The sequence below is a fragment of the Callionymus lyra genome, chromosome 17, assembly GCF_982586985.1.
Source record: "Callionymus lyra chromosome 17, fCalLyr1.hap1.1, whole genome shotgun sequence".
Taxonomy (NCBI): domain Eukaryota; kingdom Metazoa; phylum Chordata; class Actinopteri; order Syngnathiformes; family Callionymidae; genus Callionymus; species Callionymus lyra.
The window spans coordinates 13,408,522-13,430,086 of NC_141834.1; the positions used below are offsets into that span (position 1 = coordinate 13,408,522).

Consider the following 21,565-nt stretch of genomic DNA (forward strand, 5'->3'; position numbering starts at 1 on the left):
GACATCTTAAACATGTTCTTTTCATATATAATATACAGTTTGACAACCGGGTTTTTCACATTTGTGTTTCCATTCCAATGTAATTGTTTTCCTTGCGAACCATAAATTGTTGGACTTGAAGTATTTACATTATTAAAAAAGCAATAAAAATGTGAAACAAAAGACGGAAGAATAAAATGACACGAAGCTGTCGTCTTGTTCGTAATATGTACATCAAGTGGGGTCATTGTTGAAACAAAACAAAAGATAACAGGCAGATGTATTCCCTCACATGTGGACTTCACTTGATCGTAAGTCTGTTGCCGAAATTTTAAGGAGTTTGCACGACGTTTGCGCCGTCTTGATGACCAGGAGTTAAGTCGATCACTCTGACACGATCACAACAGAGATTTAACATCACACTTTTCAGCCCCTTTAAAGTGACGGAGAATCTGCTTCAGGATTCCCGGGCGCCTCTCGCAGGGCTCAGTTGCAGCTTTCAGCAAATCTGGTCACAAGTTCAAAAGGGTGTGTTGCATGACCCAAAAAAACGTGGCCTTTCTCCACTTGAGTGTAGTGCAGCAGTGCATTGTCAGAGATGGAAAACAAAAACATGGTGGACAGGATGACGAGGCGGGTCATCAGATCTGTAGGTATCAAAAGACTATCAGGCCTCGTCTGCGGGTTAAGACGTCTGTGTTTGTGGGTCAGGAGAAAGGCATTGGAATCAAGAGTACAAAGCAAGTATGATTATGACTGCATCAGAGGTAAAGGAGGGGGAGTGAGAAGTGTCCAGGCCTCCCTCTGGTTGGTGGATGTAGGCGACGAGGAGGATGAGGCTGTGGGCGTCTCAGAAGGACCATCTCTCCTGTGTTCGAGGGTCCATGGAGAGGGTGGGGGACTCTGACGGTGGCTGACTGCTGTCTTCTCCGTTCAAACTCTTCCTACACACTGGACACGTGTCGTGCTGCGGACAGAAACGTTTGAGAAACACTTGTAATCCAGAATTGTGACTTCAAAATCAGTTTAAACAGGGATTATCTGGAGGGGACTCACCATTTCCAGCCACGGTACTATACAGTCTGAATGAAAGAAGTGGTTGCAGGGGAGCTGTCTGACCGGTTCTCCCACCGAGAAGTCCTCTTTGCACACCGGACATTCCATACAGTCTGCAAACATTTTGCAATATTTAAAAAAAAAAATCCTTAAAAAATAAGAAATATGACAAAAATATGACATTTTTTTAGGTTTGCTACATCATACTAGAGGTGCAGAAAACATATCAATAGATTGCAATAATTGACCTTATGACTGTATCATGATGCCTATTGTGTTTCCCCCGTAAAGTGTATTGTGTTGCCCATCAGGTTGTCTATCGTAATGCCCATCGTATTGCCCATCATGTTGTCTATCATGTAGTTTATTGTAATGCCCATCGTGTTACCCATCATGTTGTTTATCGTAATGCCCATCATGTTACCCATCATGTTGTCTATCATGTAGTTTATTGTAATGCCCATCGTGTTACCCATCATGTTGTTTATCGTAATGCCCATCGTGTTGCCCATTATGTTGTTTATCGTAATGCCTATCGTGTTGCCCATCATGTTGTTTATCGTAATGCCTATCGTGTTGCCCATCATGTTGTCTATCATGTCGTTTATCGTAATGCCCATCGTATTGCCCATCATGTTGTCTATCATGTAGTTTATCGTAATGCCCATCGTGTTACCCATCATGTTGTTTATCGTAATGCCCATCGTGTTGCCCATCATGTTGTTTATCGTAATGCCTATCGTGTTGCCCATCATGTTGTTTATCGTAATGCCTATCGTGTTGCTCATCATGTTGTCTATCATGTAGTTTATCGTAATGACCATCGTGTTGCCCATCATGTTGTTTATCGTAATACCCATCATGTTGCCCATCATGTTGTTTATCATGTAGTTTATCGTAATGCCCATCATGTTGCCCATCGTGTTGTCTATCATGTTGTTTATCATGTAGTTTATCGTAATGCCTATCGTGTTGCCCATCATGTTGTCTATCATGTAGTTTATCGTAATGCCCATTGTGTTGCCCATCATGTTGTTTATCGTAATGCCCATCATGTTGCCCATCATGTTGTTTATCATGTAGTTTATCGTAATGCCCATCATGTTGTTTATCATGTAGTTTATCGTAATGCCCATCGTGTTGCCCATCATGTTGTTTATCATGTAGTTTATCGTAATGCCCATCATGTTGCCCATCATGTTGTTTATCATCTAGTTTATCGTAATGCCCATCATGTTGTTTATCATGTAGTTTATCGTAATGCCCATTGTGTTGCCCATCATGTTGTTTATCATGTAGTTTATCGTAATGCCTATCGTGTTGCCCATCATGTTGTCTATCATGTAGTTTATCGTAATGCCCATTGTGTTGCCCATCATGTTGTTTATCGTAATGCCCATCATGTTGCCCATCATGTTGTTTATCATCTAGTTTATCGTAATGCCCATCATGTTGCCCATCATGTTGTTTATCATGTAGTTTATCGTAATGCCCATCATGTTGTTTATCATGTAGTTTATCGTAATGCCCATCGTGTTGCCCATCATGTTGTTTATCATGTAGTTTATCGTAATGCCCATCATGTTGCCCATCATGTTGTTTATCATGTAGTTTATCGTAATGCCCATCATGTTGTTTATCAAGTAGTTTATTGTAATGCCCATCGTGTTGCCCATCATTTTGTTTATCGTAATGCCCATCATGTTGCCCATCATGTTGTTTAGCATGTAGTTTATCGTAATGCCCATCGTGTTGCCCATCATGTTGTTTATCATGTAGTTTATCGTAATGCCTATCGTGTTGCCCATCATGTTGTCTATCATGTAGTTTATCGTAATGCCCATCGTGTTGCCCATCATGTAGTTTATCGTAATGCCCATCGTGTTGCCCATCATGTTGTTTATCATGTAGTTTATCGTAATGCCCATCGTGTTGCCCATCATGTTGTATATCATGTAGTTTATCGTAATGCCTATCGTGTTGCCCATCATGTTGTCTATCATGTAGTTTATCGTAATGCCCATCGTGTTGCCCATCATGTAGTTTATCGTAATGCCCATCGTGTTGCCCATCATGTTGTTTATCATGTAGTTTATCGTAATGCCCATCGTGTTGCCCATCATGTTGTTTATCATGTAGTTTATCGTAATGCCTATCGTGTTGCCCATCATGTTGTCTATCATGTAGTTTATCGTAAAACCCATCGTGTTGCCCATCATGTTGTTTATCGTGTTGTCTATCGAATTTCCCATCATGTTGTCTATCATGTTGCCCATCATGTTGTATATCATGTTGTCTATCATGTAGTTTATCGTAATGCCCATCATGTTGTCTATCGAATTGCCCATCATGTTGTCTATCATGTAGTTTATCGTAATGCCCATCGTGTTGCCCATCATGTTGTTTATCGTAATGCCCATCATGTTGCCCATCATGTTGTTTATCATGTAGTTTATCGTAATGCCCATCGTGTTGCCCATCATGTTGTTTATCGTAATGCCCATCATGTTGTTTATCATGTAGTTTATCGTAATGCCCATCGTGTTGCCCATCATGTTGTTTATCATGTAGTTTATCGTAATGCCCATCGTGTTGCCCATAATGTTGTTTATCGTAATGCCCATCATGTTGTTTATCATGTAGTTTATCGTAATGCCCATAGTGTTGCCCATCATGTTGTTTATCATGTAGTTTATCGTAATGCCTACCGTGTTGCCCATCATGTTGTTTATCATGTAGTTTATCGTAATGCCCATCGTGTTGCCCATCATGTTGTTTATCATGTAGTTTATCGTAATGCCCATCATGTTGCCCATCATGTTGTTTATCATGTAGTTTATCGTAATGCCTATCGTGTTGCCCATCATGTTGTTTATCATGTAGTTTATCGTAGTGCCCATCGTGTTGCCCATCATGTTGTTTATCATGTAGTTTATCGTAGTGCCCATCGTGTTGCCCATCATGTTGTTTATCATGTAGTTTATCGTAGTGCCCATCGTGTTGCCCATCATGTTGTTTATCATGTAGTTTATCGTAGTGCCCATCGTGTTGCCCATCATGTTGTTTATCATGTAGTTTATCGAAATGCCCATCGTGTTGCCCATCATGTTGTTTATCATGTAGTTTATCGTAATGCCTATCGTGTTGCCCATCATGTTGTCTATCATGTAGTTTATCGTAAAACCCATCGTGTTGCCCATCATGTTGTTTATCGTAATGCCTATCGCGTTGCCCATCATGTTGCCTATCATGTTGCCTATCATGTTGCCCATCTTGTTGTCTATCTAATTGCCCACTGTGTGCCCATCATGTTGTCTATCGTAATGCCCATCATGTTGTCTATCTAATTGCCCACTGTGTGCCCATCATGTTGTCTATCGTAATGCCCATCATGTTGACCATCATGTTGTCTATCATGTTGTCTATCGTAATGCCCATCATGTTGTCTATCGTAAGGCCCATCGTGTTGCCCATCGTAATTCCCATCATGTTGTCTATCATGTTGTCTATCGTAATGCCAATCATGTTGTCTATCGTAAGGCCCATCGTGTTGCCCATCGTAATGCCCATCATGTTGTATATCATGTTGTCTATCGAATTGCCCATCATGTTGTCTATCATGTTGCCCATCATTTTGTATATCATGTTGTCTATCATGTTGCCCATCATGTTGTCTATCGTAATGCTTATCGTGTTGCCCATCATGTTGTCTATCGTAATGCCCATCATGTTGCCCATCATGTTGTTTATCGGGATGCCTATTATTGCCTATGGTGTTGCCCATTATGTTGCCTGTTGCATTGGTTATCGTGTTGCCCATCGTGTTGCCTATCATGAAGGTTATAACAATGTGAATCATGTTGCATATGCTCGAAATGGTCTTGTTAACATCACACCAAGCTTGATCTGCTGGATGACATTAGTTATACATTTCTCAAAGTTTAACAGTAAAACAATGAATAAAGATAAAGCCCATTCATTTTTTTCATCTACAGTTAAACTAATGATCAATGAGGGTGTCTGACCTGCTTGTTCCTGAGAAATATTAACAGTCGGGAGAGAAGAAATCTTCTCTTTCTCTGCTGGAGGAGGTCCAGTGTTCTCCAGCTGACCTAGTAGCTACACACAAACAAGAAACACATTTAAAAAAGGCCATCAAAGGCGCAGGATTGTGACAACGCTCAAATTTGGTTTTACCTGTGTTATTACTGCATCTAAGCCTCCCTGTCCCCAGGCATAATCCCCTGGATTAGAATGCAGCATACCTGTCCTGAAACACATTTTAATTGTTTATTGTTAGTGTTTAGACTCTCAGAGATCCATCACTCCATTACATTTAAATTAAATTCATCATTTTTACCTCCGCTGTAGCAGCAAATCTCTTTCCTCTTCACAGAACATTTATACCATGTATATAAGGAAGTTCAGAGTAGACTGTACTTTCAGAAGAGGCTACGATAATTTAACATCTGCAGGAAGCTCCTCTGCATGTCTGTAGTTGCCAGTGTCCTGTTCCATGCTGTGGTGGGTTGGGGTGGGAATGTGTCCAAGAGGAGTGTCAACATGTTGGACAGGTTGATCAGAAAGGCTGGCTCTGTGGTTGGCATGAAGCTGGACTCACTGGTGACAGTTGCTGAGAGGAGATCACTGAACAAACTACTGTCCATCATGGATGATGACAGTCATCCTCTCAGCACTGTCATCAGTAAGCAGAGAAGCAGATTGAGTGCAAGAATGCTCCTTCCCAGTTGCAAAACAAATAGACTCAAGGACTCATTCATTCCTCTGGCTATTAAATTGTACAATTCTGAGTTTGGGGGCAGGAGTGGAGTAAAAGTATAATGATGTTCTATTCTATGTTTGTCTTTGTTGTATGTTCTTTATTTTTCTTCTGTGGCTAATTGGAAAAAACAATTTCCCGAAGGAGACCTCCTGAGGGATCAATACAGTTCTACAGTTGAACAAACTTGAGGCCTGTGGGCCACTTCTGGCTGGTAATTAGTTGTGTAAGGCCCACAGCATAATTTTATGATCCGCATGATGAAATTAAAAATACTCCGATAGCGCACTAAAACATTCATTAAAAGAGCTAACAATAAACATCAAATAGTGATGTATTTTAGTTTAAGTTTCCTTTGATCAATTCCCCATAAGTCCCTCTGGCTCCTACCAGATGCAGGAGTTTGTGGGGTGAAGGTTCCTTGGATGCGTAGCTCCGAACTCTTACCATGATAGTGGAGGAGATCCAGGAACTCCGGAGTTGGCAAAGAGACCAGCGAGGAACTGTTGAACAATCCTAAAACAAATTGAAAGAGTTCACACAAGAAATCCTCTGGACACTTCGGTATTGTTGACGCTCACCCTTCCACGGCAGGTGAGCGGTCGGGTCGACTGCTGACTCTGGACCGATACCTCCGTTGGCTGTGCACTCGGGGGTTACGACTGGGGGCCCAGTGATCTACAGTTCCCAAGGATCCGCCCATAGATCCGCCGAGACCAGCGGGAACAGATCCTCCGATTGGCGCACTGCCAAACGCAGCCAGATCGTTGAGGCCCCCCAAACGTCCGCCGGGGAGCCGCGGCTCTGAATCCGGGAGGTCGCTGTCCGTTGTGAACGGTCGTTCCAGTAACAACAAGTGCCATAGCTAGCCGTACACAAGAAGATACACAATATAAACTATGAGGCCCAACAACATATTAACTATGCGTTGATTGAGAAAAAGGAAAACAATGAATACCTCTGCAAACTGGTTTGCTGCGTCATCTATTCCATTTGCACCAGTCTCTAGAAGACTGAAGAAACAATTTTGTCATGATATACTCATTTGGAAAAGGAAGGAATAAATATGTATCACAGCCTTTAATCCCTTTATTAAGCACGACAACCTTGCAGTGACAAGCTCCAACTGTTTCGATTATTTCTTTTAACACTTTAAAATAGCTCAACTGCTTGATTTCAGGCACAGACATGTTTCCTACAAAGAGCCTGACGTGGAGGTGCTGATCCTTATCCTGCTGCTCTAGAGTCAGATGCCAAACCACCCTCCGCTGTCACTTTTCTCCCACCAGATCCAGGATCCCCATCAAATTTTAAGATGTTTAATCAAATTCACAGTTTCAGGATATGAGGGGAAATAAAGTACTTATCTTGTGAAAGCACATTTTTAGATCAAAGATCTTCCTTGACTGATTTGCAAAAGAATTTGAAGGTCATAGTTAATCCCGAGGACATCTTCTCATCAACCCATTCTTAAACAGATTTTTTATAGCTGGATAGTTTTTTGGATTTTCACCAGTAACTCACTGAACATTGAAGTTGAGACTTACCTGGAGTCTTCTGTTACTTCTTCTATGAATCCAGAATCACATCGTGGACAAATGAACTCCTGGAAGAGCAGAAAACGAACCAAAACTAAAGAAATATTCACAATGACAGAACCGCCGAGGGGAAATTTGATTTGCCCTTGCAGAAAGTTCAGAAGAAAGATTACACAGGGTACACATATTAAAAGATTACAATAAATCAAACAATAATCATAACAACAATAACTAACAGTAGTACAAGTTCAAACCTGAACCACAAATTACATGAATTTGTGAACTATTGGCAGGCATTTAGTCTTGTATTTAAATGATATTTCAGAGTGAGGCGACTAATTATAGTGTAACAAACTTAATCCTAGGAAATCATGATGTTCATCCAAGCAGTAATTTTTTTTTTAAAGTTATTGTTCACATGAAACCCTGGGGAGGAGCAGGTCTTCCAACCACACCCTGTATGAAAATACAATCTTTATCAAAAATGTAAATATAATTTGCTTAACATCGCAATCTATTTTTTTTTATCAATGACAACTTAAATAATGCTGATCAAATATGCATTTCTTGCTCAGGAATACCAAGCTAAATCTGCTGCCAGAAAAAAAAGATGCCTTGATATTTTGAGAAAAAAAAAAGTGTCACGTTTGATGTTGCTTTAGGAGTGACAACGGAACAGTCACAAGCACAGACACAAAAATCTCTTGTCAGTTGACTCAGCGCCTCTGGAATGAGTCTGGCAAGTCAAGGCGACCAGTTTAGTCAGTGACCGTGCCAGTCAGATTTATTCTTGAAGAGCCATGATGAGAGAATGCCTTTTTTTAAATAGAATGTGTCATTTTGAAAAATTGTGTCAGCTGTTTTTTTTTGGTATTGTACCAAAAATGTTGCAACACTCACATTTCATATCCATCTAGGATTTGTGCTAAAAAAAAATTAGGGAAAAGGGAAAGTAATAAACATAGAATCAAAATAATATTAAAGACAAATTATGCCCTAAATCATCATCTTTATATGATCATTTCTTTGATCATTCTAAGAAGGTCAATACACCAGGAAGCTGACGTAAAATATGGGTGAATTCCTGTCCAGGTTCTTTCCAAAGACAATACGCTCGTTACCGAAATAGATCGTTAAAAATGAAAGCAAAAATGTTTATGGTTAATACAAGAAAAATCCCCTAAGAGTCCCAGTCAACTTTCTATTTAAAATAAAAGTTAAACAAAACAGCGTTTTGCGTTCATACTTTGAATTGAAGCGAACAAACGTCAGCTTTGCTCTCAGCTGATGTTGTTTTTAGCACAAAACAACAAAACACACCATCGCCATAAAGAGTGACTTTACCCCCGTTTAAACCCCGTGCGGTCACGCACACGCACGGCCGGTACGATCCACGTCCAGTGGTCAGTGTGGCGGTGAATTTCCCGGTTGTCACGAGTTTTATTTGGCGAATTTTAACAACAACAAACAGCACTGACTGCTAGCTAGGCTAGCTTTAGCCTTAGCAGACACTCGCCGTTTCCCAGCAGACAGTTCGCGTGTCAACCTCGCCGAGGAGGCGAACACAAGTAACAAACACAAGGGGAAAAAAAACACGTTCGACTTACTGGTAGTTTGGGGTTGACTTCTCCTTTACAGCAGTGACAGAAAAACCGATGCGGGGGAACAGCCGCAGCCTCCGCCATCTTCCCCAGACGAGTAAAAACCAAACAGTGACGTCAGTCCTCTACCGAGAGGCTACGGGCCGCCCGCCTCCCAGGATGCACCGCGACACCCGGAAGTGCGTGTGTTGACAGCAGCCACATGAGTTCGCAGGAGAGCAACGCAGTGAATAAACAGCAAAGGTTTGTGGAAGTTAACTGGCTTTTAGTGCTTTATACTGGATATTTAAGTATCTATAGCTGCTACTACACCAACTTTACACCCTAAATCCACGAGATTGTTGCGAAATGTCCATCTTTACAACCATACAAATGTTGGAATTGATGCAAAAAGTACATTCCTTTATTTAAAAGGAGAATCTGTGACAGCCTCGAAGTAGAGCTTTCTTCTTGGTGCAGACTTCTTTAATAAGCGGTAATGGAAGAATGTTAAGCTTTTTTTATGCAAGTTCTTAAGATTTGGGACATTAAAGAAATCATTTGTGTGGCAGCCAAGCAGCGGCTTAGCAGGGGTCAAAGATCAGCATTTTGTAGCCATTTGGAAGTTGAGGTTTTCAAGTGGCAACAGCAAGTTAATTCACCATTTTAGATGTGAAAGATAACACCTGTATTATTCCCACATTGGGGAAATTTCATAATTCCGTACAGTCCGTCCAAGAGTAGACAAACCGCAGGGCAGGGGACGTAGCTATGGTAGATACACTTAAATATCGCTGTATATCTTTTCACCAGATTGTATTGATATTCAACAGCACTGTATGTATTTTTTTATATTCAACTAACAGGCAAATATTCACATCTTCAATTCATTTTTGTGTTGAATTCAATCGGCCGCTAGATGGCAGCAGTCATTAAGTCCTCTGCAGGTAAAGTAGCGATGAAATCCCGTGAAGACTAAGGACGAGAGGATACAGTCGACTCAAGCAGCTTTTAAAGCTGATGTTTGGACATATTTTGGTTTCAAAACAAATGAAAGCAGTTTTGACTTCGTCAAGAGTCATGTGGTCTGTAAATTCTGCTTATGACTGAGGATGAGAGGATACTGTCGACTCCAGCAGCTTTTAAAGCTGATGTTTGGACATATTTTGGTTTCAAAACAAATGAAAGCAGTTTCGACTTCGTCAAGAGCCGTGTGGTCCGTAGATTCTGCAACGCAAGTGTCAAGTACTCGACAATACTACAAATATATACAATATCACATGTAGTTCCCCATGTACCGTTTATACATATTGTATCACCAGGTTCACCCCTAGTGAAAGATGTGTTACTAACGGCGTTAAACAGGCAAATATTCTGACTTTTATCAGGAAGTGAGAAACTCTCCAGATGACTTCCCAGGAGACCCGGCTGTGCAGTCTTCTGCTGAAGGAGCATTTCGGAGACGTGGTGGAGAAAGTAGGAACGCACCTGCTGAGAAGTGGAGCGCAGAATCTAAGAACCATCATTCATGAGACCAGCATCTCCCTGGACCTGGTACCTTTACTAAAAATATGCTCAGGACACCTTTTTTTTCTTTCTTTTTTTTTGGACAATTGTTCAATCTGTCACACTTCCTGTTGTGTAGATCAAGAAGTCGCTGTGTGTGCTCATGCAACACGGGGTCGTCCAGTTCAGCTCCGGGCGCAGAGGGCCCGGCAGCCCCATAGAGTACCGCGCCAGCTCCGGTCTGATTCTGGGGTTCCTCCGCTACCCCCGGTACATCTACACCGCCAAGACTCTGTACGGCGACACCGGCGAGCTGATCGTGGAGGAGCTGCTTCAGCGAGGTCACATGACCATGAGCAGCACCGTGAAGACCGTCGCGGATCGCCTGACGCAGAACATGGAGGGTCAGTGAGAATGAAAACATTCCAGAAGTTCTCTAAGAACTCTTGATTTCTCCGGGCAGACGGGCGCAGCATGGATTACAGCGAGGTGACGTCGACCTTCTCCAAACTGGTGGAGACGCATTTCCTTCAGCGCTGCCCCTCAGTGGCCACCACCGGGACTAAGTCACAGAGTCAGACCTCGACCCCCCCGACTCCTTCTGTCGCTCCTCAGAAGCCGGAGTCGTTCCCCGACTGCTACCACGTACCTCAGGTGACTCTGATTGGACGAGGCAAACGCCAACTCTCACCCGAGGAAGGGGAGGAGCAGAGGAACGCCAAGAAAACCAGGATGGATGTTCAGGTGTGTGTTACTAGACTTCAGTTATATCAGTGTCATCAGAATATGTATGTATATGTATATATATATATATATATATATTGTTGAATTTAACATTTCAAATTTTGAAACTATGTATTTGTAAGTATGTCTATTATTTAATTCAATATTTTTATTATTAAAAGTTTGGTTTCTTTGGTTGAATTTAATAGATCGAACATTTTCAAAATGATAATGTTGCCCTTTTGATTTTTTTTTAAACATGTCGATTAAAATGTAGAATTTTTTTAACTTATTTTTTTAATTATTGTAATAATATTATCAAACCATTTTTTTTAATTAATTTCAATTATTTTTTATATTAGAAGGTAGACTTTTTTCTTTATATAATTGAATCAAAATCTTCTCAAAATTACTGTAACTTATGTATTTACATACAGAGTTTGATATTCTAATTTAAATCATTTAAAATAAATTAAGATTTTTAAAATTCTTAGACTTTTTAATTCAATATAAAAATGTGGTTGCCTTGTTATCCGCAAAGATTGGCTGAAAGTTTGATAAAATAGCTCGGTATTCTTTTGCAATTGTCTGGTTCAATTCAACATTTTTGTATTAAAGGCTACAAATAGAAAAAATCTATTTATTTTAATATTTGAAAATTAAGAAAAATATATCCAACCTTTCACTATAGAAACTAATGAATTCAATAATTCTTTCAAACACTAATGTAGAATTTGTTTAATTAAATTATTCAAAAATATAGCTTTAAAAGAAATTTAAAATATCAATAAAAACGTATGTAGTAATTAAGTACGTACGTAATTAAGTACGTATGTAATTCTGATAGCGCTGATTTACTTCCATGTGTTTAAACTTTCATTCATTTTTCGTTGACTCCTCGTGTTGCCCTCAGACTCACGGTGACGAGGGGATTTACTGGCAGGTGAACTTTGAGAGATTCCATCAGCACTTCAGGGACCAGGCGGTCATCGGGGCGGTCGCTAATAAGATGGACCAGGTCAGAGACAGGAAGTCATTGTTTCAAAATAAATTTTTAAAAAAAGCTCCTCCACAATAAAAGCCTCAACATCATCTCAGACCAGCAGCGAGATCGTGAGGACCATGTTGAGGATGAGCGAAGTGACGACCTCAGCCAACGCCTCCTGCACAAAACCGCTCTCCGCCAACGAGATCTTCCGCTCGCTTCCCCCGACGTACAACATCGCCCGACACATCCTGGACCAGTACCTCACGCTGCTGGTGGACGATCCCGTGAGAATCACTTTTTACGTTCTATGACACCAGTGCCATCGTTTCTTTATGAATATTATTTTTTTTAAATCACTGTTAACTCTATATTATATTTATTTTTTGTGGCCTTGGTCTCATTTTTTCAATGTTACGGGGATGCTATAGTTCACCTGCAGCTAGCTAGCATTGTTAGCGTCTAGCTTAGTTTGAAAAAATAGCATTACAACTTTCTTCACTTGTACATTTAATGTTATGTGTTATGAGGTGGTTAGGGATCCCGTTTACATTTGAAATTGCAAGGGAACTTTCCTGCTAAAGACCCCGGCTCCTGCCAGGGTTTGAGTCATCTCATCTGTAGTAAGAGTGTGTTTCTTAAAGGGTCACAGGATTTTATGTGAAAATTATTCTAGTATACATTATTAATTTTTATTTTAATGTTAAAATATATTGATATATTTTTTTCATTTATTCATGCAAGTGAATGCAAGTTTGGGTGCAAATCTTTTTTTTATATATATATATATTTGATACAAATCCTATGTTGTACATGATCTAAGTTTAGAACTGATGTGTGTAGAAAAAAAAACAATTTTATTTTGTATTTATTATTATATTAATTCTAATAACAACTTGCTATGGTTCTTTGTTAACCTTTTATTTTCTTCTTTGTCCTTATGGATAATAATTAGTTCCCCTCAAAATAATTCAAGTAAATATACAGATCATATTTAGAAGAAAAAAGTTAATTTATATATTTTATTTTATTTTATGAAAGGTTAATACATTTAGATTTTTTGCAAAGCAAGATTTATTTTATGTTTTAATGCTGTTTTTCCATCATATTTTGGTTTGATTGTCCCTAACAGCTGTAACACTATAAAACGTGGCCCCTGAGGGAGTTCAATTGTCCCCTGGTTGCAACACATTAACGAAAAGTTCCCCCACGATGCTCGTTTCGTCTTGTTTCAGATGGATGTTGTGGGAAAAGCTGGTGAGAGCGGAGGAGGGATGTTCACAGTCAGTATCCTTTCATCCCCTTTTCGAAAAAACACAAAAATTTCAAACAATAAAGTCTCCGGTTCGAATCCTAAACTCCTGCCTCAGATCTGCACAAATCATTAGCCAACCTAGCACGAGCCACGCTGGAGTCAGTGGTGCAAGAACGGTGAGTCGCTGTTCCTTCGGGTACTCCGGTTTCCTCCCGTAGGAGGTGCGAGGGTGACTCGTGTCGCCGGGATACGCTTCAACCCCCGTGTGACTTCGCCAAGAGGAATAAATGCTGTGATTGAATGTATAGAAAAGCAAGTTTTATTTTGTCCGTTGTCTCTGTGGTCATAATGTTTCAGCCAAGTTTGTTGTGCTCTAAGGTTTTACAGATACGAAACTTCCTTCTTTCTATGGTTGCTTGATTTGTTGTCACATGACCTGTTTGTTGAAACGTCTTACAAAAGCTTGAACCTTAATGAGGTGTTCTTCAAAACGTTGTGAGCAGCATTTTTAAATCCACCCCTTATTTAAATTGTTTTACTTAAATGATTGAATTCAATAATTTCTATATTCAAAGGTTGAATTTTTTTTTTGTATAATTGAATTTTAAATTATAAAATATTTCAAAATATTATTATATAATATAAGTTTGATATTCTAATTCCAAAAATTTAAACAAGTGTTTTAAACTCAACATTTTAAAATGTATAGCCTTTTAAATTCAATACAAAAAATGTTGCTATTATAGTGACGCCAGACAATATTCGATTTATATACAGTATATATTTTTTAATTATTGGTATTATAATATCAACCCTATTTAAAAAAAAATGTAATAAATTAAATTTGAAAATAGCTCAATTTTTTAAGTTAAAACTCCGTTTGTTCATAAGTTTCCCCCAAAATTAAGAGTTCTATGAATAAATGACTGATATATGGATGTTTTAAAGACATCAACATCTCACGAAGCTTCTTCGAAACCTTTCTTTTCATCTCAGATTCGGGTCCAGATCCGCCCGAATCTTCCGCCTGCTGCTCCGCAAGCGTCACCTCGAGCAGAAGCAGGTCGAGGACTTCGCTATGATTCCAGCCAAGGAGGCCAAAGACATGCTGTACACACTGCTGTCGCACAACCTGGCGCAGCTGCAGGTAAACAACAGGCGCCCGTGACGCACACTCGAAGGTTTCATCTACTGTCGCTTCATTTTGTTTGTCAGGAAATCCCCAAAACGCCGGACTTTGCTCCCTCGAGGACCTTCTACCTTTACACTGTCAATCAACTGCCCACTGCCAGAATGCTGCTGCAGAACTGCTACAAGGTAAAACTTTTCTCTGCCTGGAGAAGGTTTGAGAATAAATACTTAAATATCACAATGTTACCATATCAATATTTAACTAAATGTATTTATAAAATATATATATATATATATATATTAAATTATTCTATAATTATTCATTTATTTTTGTTCTTCAAATTCTATTCATTATCATAGTTGTTTTATTGTTTATACTTCACGATCACGGTGATGGCTGAGGACGAGAGGATACAGTGGAAAGTTGTTGTATTGTTCATATTTCAACGAATTGTGTCTAAAATAAAGCAATTGTTGTTTTTTATATCGACAATTTACATGCAAATTTGTTAATTTTTGTGTTGCAATTAAACTTCCGGCCGCTTGATGCAAGTCAATACAGCCTGACTGAGGACGAGAGGATACATTCGATACACGACTCCAGCAGCTTTTTTTAAGCTGATGTTTGGACATATTTTGGTTTCAAAACAAATGAAAGCAGTTATGACTTCGTCAAGAGTCATGTGGACTGTGAATTCTGCGGATGACTGAGGACGAGAGGATACAGTCGATACATGACTCCATCAGCTTTTAAAGCTGATGTTTGGACTTGTTTTGGTTTCAAAACAAATTTAAAGCTGTGATGACTTCGTCAAGAGTCATGTGGTCTTTAAATTCTGCAACACCGAAAATACTACAAATATATCTTTGTTACTACAGTATCACAATATATTGTATCGCAAGATTCTATGCTTCATTGCTTCCACTTTCACTTCCAGACGGTGGGGAACCTCATAGAAAGACGACTGTTCGAGACGAACAACAACAAGTGAGTAGCAAAGATTTGACGTCGTGTCACATTTGTGAGTCGATTGATTGTTGATTGACGGGTCGATCAGGCGACTGCTGGAGAAGTCCCAGAGGATCGAGGCCATCCTGGCGTCCCTGCAGGCCAGCGGCGCCGAGCCGGAGCAGCTGACCGAGGTGGAGGAGATGATCACGGCCTCGGAAAAACAACAGCTGGATTCCTTACGTCTCCATATCAACAAGTGAGTGGAAAATATTCGGCGTGTGACGAGTCGTTCTGATGACGTCGTGTTCGTTCAGGTTCGATTCCGCAGAGAACCAGGTGGACGAAACCATCTTCCTCCTGGAGTCGTACGTGGAGTCCACGGCCAACCCCGCCAGCTGAGGACCACCTCCTTGAATCAACCCATAGATCATGTATGAAGTTTTATTTTTTCCACACTGGACTCTTTCATTTCGAAAACTGAATAAAATCGAAAGCATTTTGTTTCAATATTGTCGTTTTTTTTTTATTTACGAAGAAACAGGTGAAAATATAAAAAAAAGGCATCAATGGATGTAAAGACGTCTTTGAGGAAATTTGACTTTTGACCTCGGTTTGATTGAAAGGTGGGGTAGGTATTCCTCATAGCGGTGTGAGCAAGACGATTGGACGATAATTAAGTGAAACTTGAATCCAGTCACGACCTGGACTAACTCAAGAACGTTGGATAGAAAAGCTTTGATTCCTTTTTTTTCTCGTTGAATTACAAAAAAAATACTATTTACAAAAGTGCTCTGGAACCTTCGTGACGTAGGAAGTGCATTTTCTCTTCGGACCCTCGTGGTGTCGGATCCACGACTCAGTCCTCTTCGTTCTCCTCCTCCTCGCCTCGCTGTCTCCGGGCGAAGAATCCCACCTGTTCGCACGACCAGGTAAGTCAATATTTGTATCTTTTTATTTTCTTTCTTAAACAACACGAGTGTTTGTATAGAGTACGATAAACGTGAGTACGCCCCTCACGTTTCTGCAGATATTTACAAATAACTATTACTTACTTCTATCTTTTCCTGGGACGACACTGACAAAGATAGACTTAGACACGATGGTAAGTCTTCCGTGTAAAGTTTATATAACGGTGTAAATGTATTGTTCCCTCAAAATATCTCGTTATACAGCCATTAATGTCTTTACCACCGGCAACAAAAGTGAGTGCACCCCTAAGAGACCACACCCCTAAATGTCCAAATTGATCACCGCTTGCCATTTTCCTTCCAAAATGTCACGAGACTCGTTAGTGTTACTAGGTTTTAAAAATAAGAACTTGATAGAGTTGGATAAGTTCGTTTTAAGGACTTATTCCCGCTCCCGACAATGGTGTCGGAAGTAGGATGGGAACAAGAGTTGCCAAGAAGTTCACCAGGACTACTTTACTCTCTGTTACAGATGGTGTCAGAAGTGGGATGGTCACTAGTCTCCAGCCTATTTCTTAAAACGTTTTTATTTGTTCAGGCTTTTCTTTGATTTTCTGGAACTCCTGTGTTGTTCTCAGTGTTATCTTGACCTTTAAAGTATATATTTTATTGAATATTGATTGTAGATTGTTTAAGCACTTTGTGACCCTGGTCTGGAAAAGTGCTCTATAAATACAAATTACTTACTTACACAGGAAGTCAACGTCAAATTGTCGTGCTACCATTTGGGAATGAGCAGTAGCGCCATGGTTGGGGTCGGGTAATTTGATATAGTTACGGCACGTTAACCATTGTTATTCTGGTCGGCCATTTCGACTCTCCACTGACTTTAGACCCACCAGATGATTGATAGAGATTTGGAGTGAACGCACCAAGTAAGTACATGATGATCAAGTCGTATTGGAGGTGTTGAGTGACAGATTGATTGAAGCAAAAAGTTCAAAATTATGGGCAGAAGCGAGATCTAAACTCATTGAAATAACTCTTTGGGTTGTGACAAATGGTGTCAAGAGTAGGATGAGACACAGGCGCGACAACATGTGTTGGTCATTCTAGCATCGATGAGGGTTAAAAGGGTCGGTTAGGACTTGGATCGGAATCTTTGTGTCACTTTGCGAATCACTTTTCCGACGACACATGACGTCAACTCACCTTCCAGAGTATGAAGATGATGAGGGCGAGCAGCAGCAAACCTCCGATGATGCTGCCGATCAGGATCCACAGTGAGATGGGGATGGCTCTCCCTTTGAGGATCTCCAGAACCGTCTGAGGAAACAACAAAATATCCAAACACTTAAATATCGCAATTTTTGTGTTGTTTTATTTGCTTTTTATAATAGTTATTTCATTCTTTATATTTCTTCCAAGTTTGTGTAAAATTATACAATCAGACTTCTTTTTAAATTTCCAATCCGCATGATCACTGTGATGACTGAGGACGAGAGGATACAGTCGACTCCAGCGGCTTTTAAAGCTGTTTTTTTTTTTTTTACATATTTTGGTTTCAAAATGAATGAAAGCAGTTACAACTTCATCAAGAGTCATGTGGTCTGTAAATTCTGCAACACCAGAGTCAAGTACTCGACAATACTACAAATACAGTACAAATACTGTACAGTGTTTCGCTTCTTGCTCTTTGTTAAATTGCTGGGATCTATTTTTCCTTAATCAACTATAGTCTTACCTCAACTGTATAGTGTCTTGAGATAATTTTGTTATGATAAGACACTTTAAATAAAATTGAATTGAATTGAAATATATCCTTGTTACTACAGTATTACAATATATGGTATTGTTGCCTCTGTGTCGTGAGCTCTACCTCTCTCCAGACAGTTTCTTCTCCCAGAGTGATGAGGTTCGTCTCTCGAGCCGCCAGACGATAAGTGCCGACGATCCTCGCCGACTTGTATTTGGCCTGAGAGTGAAGACGCGTCACTTCTTCCAGTCGAACCCCAAGTTTGTGTCGTCGACTTACTTTTCTGAAGAAGTCGTCGTGAACTCTCCGACTGAGGCGGACGACGGCAGTCTGACCCCTCAGGAGCTGCTTGACCTGACACACGACCTCTTCGCACCACGACCTGCTGCAGTTCTTCACGGAGGAAAAAAACAAGGTTTAAGATTTGAAATGTGGAAGTAAATCAGTGACATAAGAAAACTGGAGGTTGAATTTCATATTTTAAACGTTGAAAGTTAAATTCTATTAATATGTGGTTGTTTTTACAGGAGTTTAATTATTTTTTAGGTTTAAATTAATTAAATAACTGATATATTGAAAGTTTGAATTTGCTTTTATTAAATATTTCATTTAAGAATTCTAATATTGACAATTTGAATTCGTTTTTATTTAAATCAATATGTTTTCATTTGTAGCCATTTGAATTAAATTATAAAAATACAAATAATGAATTGAATGAAAATAAGAAAATCTTTTTTTTTAATTAAATCATTTTTTTGGAGTTTATATTTTTATATATTTTATTATTTTTCGAAAACAAATGTCTATATTGACAGGTTGATTTTCTTTTTTTAATTAATTCATCTTTTTTGTTGTTATAATTTAAATGAGGAAATTGAATGTATTTTTAAAGTTTGATATTTTAACACCAATAATAAGAAAAATAGAAAAAAACTCAATATTTTTTAAATTCATAGCCGTTTAAATTTAATTTAAAAAAATGCTAATAATGAATTTGTTTGGATTTTATATCATCGAATAAAAAAATTTAAAAAAAAATTGAAATTACAATTTTTTTGTAGTTTAAGTTTTATATTTTAATTTCAATCATTCGAAAATAAATTTGATAAGGTGAATATTTTTGAATTTGTAGCCTTTTAAATTCAATATAAAAATGTTTGCGTCTACGTCGTCATGTGATCGTCTGTGCGTCTCGTGATTGGTCCGATCCAGTCGCTCGGTACTCTTTTAGTTTTGTCTGCTGGCACATTTACACCTTTTTATATTGAATTTAAAAGGCTGCGTATGAAAATATACTGAATTTAGAGCATTTTTCTTTTAATTATTGGAACAAGAATATCAAACTTTATGTGTATTCAATGTTTTGAATAATTTTGTAATTATATTCTGGACAACAAATTCAACCATTCATTTTAGAAATTAAGTTTCAACTTTAAAATCCTTAAATAAAACTCTTGTATATTCTGACGGTTCTAATAGTTTGTCTCACCAAGATGTCGTTCTGCATCATGTCGTCAGGATGAACGGGCCAAACGTCTCTCTGTCGCTCCTTCATCCTGGTCAGATCGCTCATCACGCTGCAGTTCACTCCCGTGGCCTGCAGGGGTTCGAAACATGAGCCGATGTGTCGAGAAAGAGATGCTGGAGTGAGAACTCACGTTATGTGAGAAGATCTCGGCGACGTTCATGAAGACTCTGTCTCCTGCTGCCACCGACGGGAGGAGAACCTTCAGCTCCAGGTCTTGCACCGAGTAACAGCCCAGGTTCTGAAGCTGCAAACGAGAACCGTCTTAAATCCTCATTGCTGCCTCCTCGACCTCAACAGAACCAGTGACCCCGGAAGACGTACCCTGAGGTTGGTAAAGAACTCTGGTCCGATGGCTTCTGACATGGAGCGAGTGGGATGAACTTCGTACCGGTTCAGATTAGAGTCGCTTGAAAAAAAAAAAAGCACCGACAACATCAGTTTCTGGGGAGGATTTCAAAGAACCTTTGGTTCTGGTCCAGACCTGCTGACGAACAGATCCGGCTCGTACTGGACGAAGGTCGTCAGCTGAACACTGTTGTCGTCCAGAGTGTCTTCTCGCTCCACACTATCACTGCCAGGAGAAGGACATTATCGTGTTATTTAATCTGCTGTTGTCATTAGTTAAGGGTCTCCTGAAGCTCCATCCCTGACCTGGGGAAGCACGGCTCGGGGGCCAACTTCTGCCCTTTGACTGTATTTATATACGGCCCTCAAGTGTGATCATTTGGAAATTCTTCTGAAAACTAACTTACAATTTTATTTTGTATTTATTTTTTATTATTCATTTCAACATATAATAACATTTTTCATAATCTGTTTTTGGACCTTTTTCCCTTTTTTTTTCTTTTTGCAAGTATTTTTTCCTCAAAGTAATTTTGAAGTAAATTGAATAAATATGGCTTTTAGTCACATTTCATATTTTATTTTATAGAAATAGTTTTAAATAGTTAAAATGTCATGTTATATAATGAAATCTAATATTTGGTGTTTTTTATTTTTCTGTTCTGTCCCTTCAGTCTGTTGATTTGACGGCCCCTAACAACAGTATATCATGCGGCCCCTAAAGGAGATTTAATTCCCTGCCGTATAAATTAGTTTGCCATGAAATCAATAACATATTAATACATTAAATAAATCATATATAAAATAGTTAATTACTTATACTCAATGATGATGATGTGTTCAATAAAATAACGTGATTTAATTCGGTTTAAGGTCGTATACCTGGCAGCGTTGACCTTGATCTGGACGCGACTCGACAAGGACGTGCAGCTGAACTCGAACTCCAACATGAAGTTCACCTGCAGAGAAGAGAACACGATAACAATAATAATAATTATAATAATATATGTAAGATATGAACATTAGTGTCTCCCAGAATGATGTTCTTTTTTTCTAACACTGTCACTACTGTGTTATTGTGTTATGTTCTGCCAGTATTATTTTGGGGATAGTTTTAACCATTGAAACACACTCTGTGTTATGTTCTGCCAGTATTCTTTTGGGGATAGTTTTTTAACTCAAACACCTCTTGTGTTATGTTCTGATAGTATTATTTTGTGGATATAGAACTTTATTACTCCCCATTAAAACACCAACTGTTGTGTTCTTTCAGTATTTTTTTGGGCATATTTTCCCCATTGACAATTTCCTGGTTTTGTGTGTTTGCCAGTATTATTTGGGAGAATCTAGCTATTCATGGTCAGACTCCTCCTTACATCACTGATCTGATCCAGCCTTACACCCCAGCTCGGGCTCTGAGGTCTGTGGATCAGAATCTACTGATGGTTCCTGAACACGCTTCTGGACCAGAGAAGAGAAATCCTTCCAGGCTGTTGCTCCTAAGCTTTGGAACGATCTTCCTCTCTCTTTGCGCTTGATGGATCTA

General features: G+C 39.2%; 3 protein-coding genes across 4 annotated transcripts in view; 1 reads left to right on the plus strand and 2 right to left on the minus strand.

The window, feature by feature from the left end:
• Positions 1-63: 63 nt before the first annotated feature.
• On the minus strand, positions 64-9,065 carry rnf115a (ring finger protein 115a). Its single transcript, XM_087778939.1, has 9 exons — positions 8,961-9,065; positions 7,363-7,421; positions 6,774-6,828; positions 6,397-6,680; positions 6,263-6,331; positions 5,233-5,305; positions 5,061-5,154; positions 1,036-1,148; positions 64-946 (listed from the first exon to the last, which is right to left on the minus strand). Exons 1-9 carry the CDS (start codon positions 9,036-9,038, stop codon positions 830-832), a joined length of 942 nt encoding a protein of 313 aa, XP_087635065.1. The 5' UTR covers positions 9,039-9,065; the 3' UTR covers positions 64-829.
• A 25-nt stretch (positions 9,066-9,090) lies between these two features.
• On the plus strand, positions 9,091-15,992 carry polr3c (polymerase (RNA) III (DNA directed) polypeptide C). Of its 2 annotated transcripts, none has more exons than XM_087778930.1 (13): positions 9,091-9,197; positions 10,322-10,487; positions 10,579-10,843; positions 10,903-11,183; positions 12,076-12,180; positions 12,261-12,434; positions 13,383-13,434; positions 13,518-13,578; positions 14,399-14,549; positions 14,618-14,719; positions 15,472-15,521; positions 15,592-15,741; positions 15,800-15,992. In XM_087778930.1, exons 2-13 carry the CDS (start codon positions 10,341-10,343, stop codon positions 15,882-15,884), a joined length of 1,623 nt encoding a protein of 540 aa, XP_087635056.1. In that variant the 5' UTR covers positions 9,091-9,197; positions 10,322-10,340; the 3' UTR covers positions 15,885-15,992. The 2 variants fall into 2 exon arrangements, with proteins under 2 accessions (XP_087635056.1, XP_087635058.1); XM_087778932.1 differs by having other exon boundaries at positions 9,133-9,194; positions 10,339-10,487.
• Positions 15,993-16,052: 60 nt separating this feature from the next.
• Positions 16,053-21,565, minus strand: part of itga10 (integrin, alpha 10) — a 370,978-nt gene continuing 365,465 nt past the window's right edge. Inside the window, exons 23-31 of the mRNA XM_087812486.1 lie at positions 20,902-20,978; positions 20,159-20,248; positions 19,999-20,083; positions 19,808-19,921; positions 19,639-19,746; positions 18,429-18,542; positions 18,273-18,368; positions 17,606-17,719; positions 16,053-16,398 (exon numbers count right to left, since the gene is read on the minus strand). Of these exons, the coding sequence (XP_087668612.1) occupies positions 16,342-16,398; positions 17,606-17,719; positions 18,273-18,368; positions 18,429-18,542; positions 19,639-19,746; positions 19,808-19,921; positions 19,999-20,083; positions 20,159-20,248; positions 20,902-20,978 (855 nt within the window). The 3' untranslated portion in view covers positions 16,053-16,341. The remainder of the gene's footprint in view (positions 16,399-17,605; positions 17,720-18,272; positions 18,369-18,428; positions 18,543-19,638; positions 19,747-19,807; positions 19,922-19,998; positions 20,084-20,158; positions 20,249-20,901; positions 20,979-21,565) is intronic.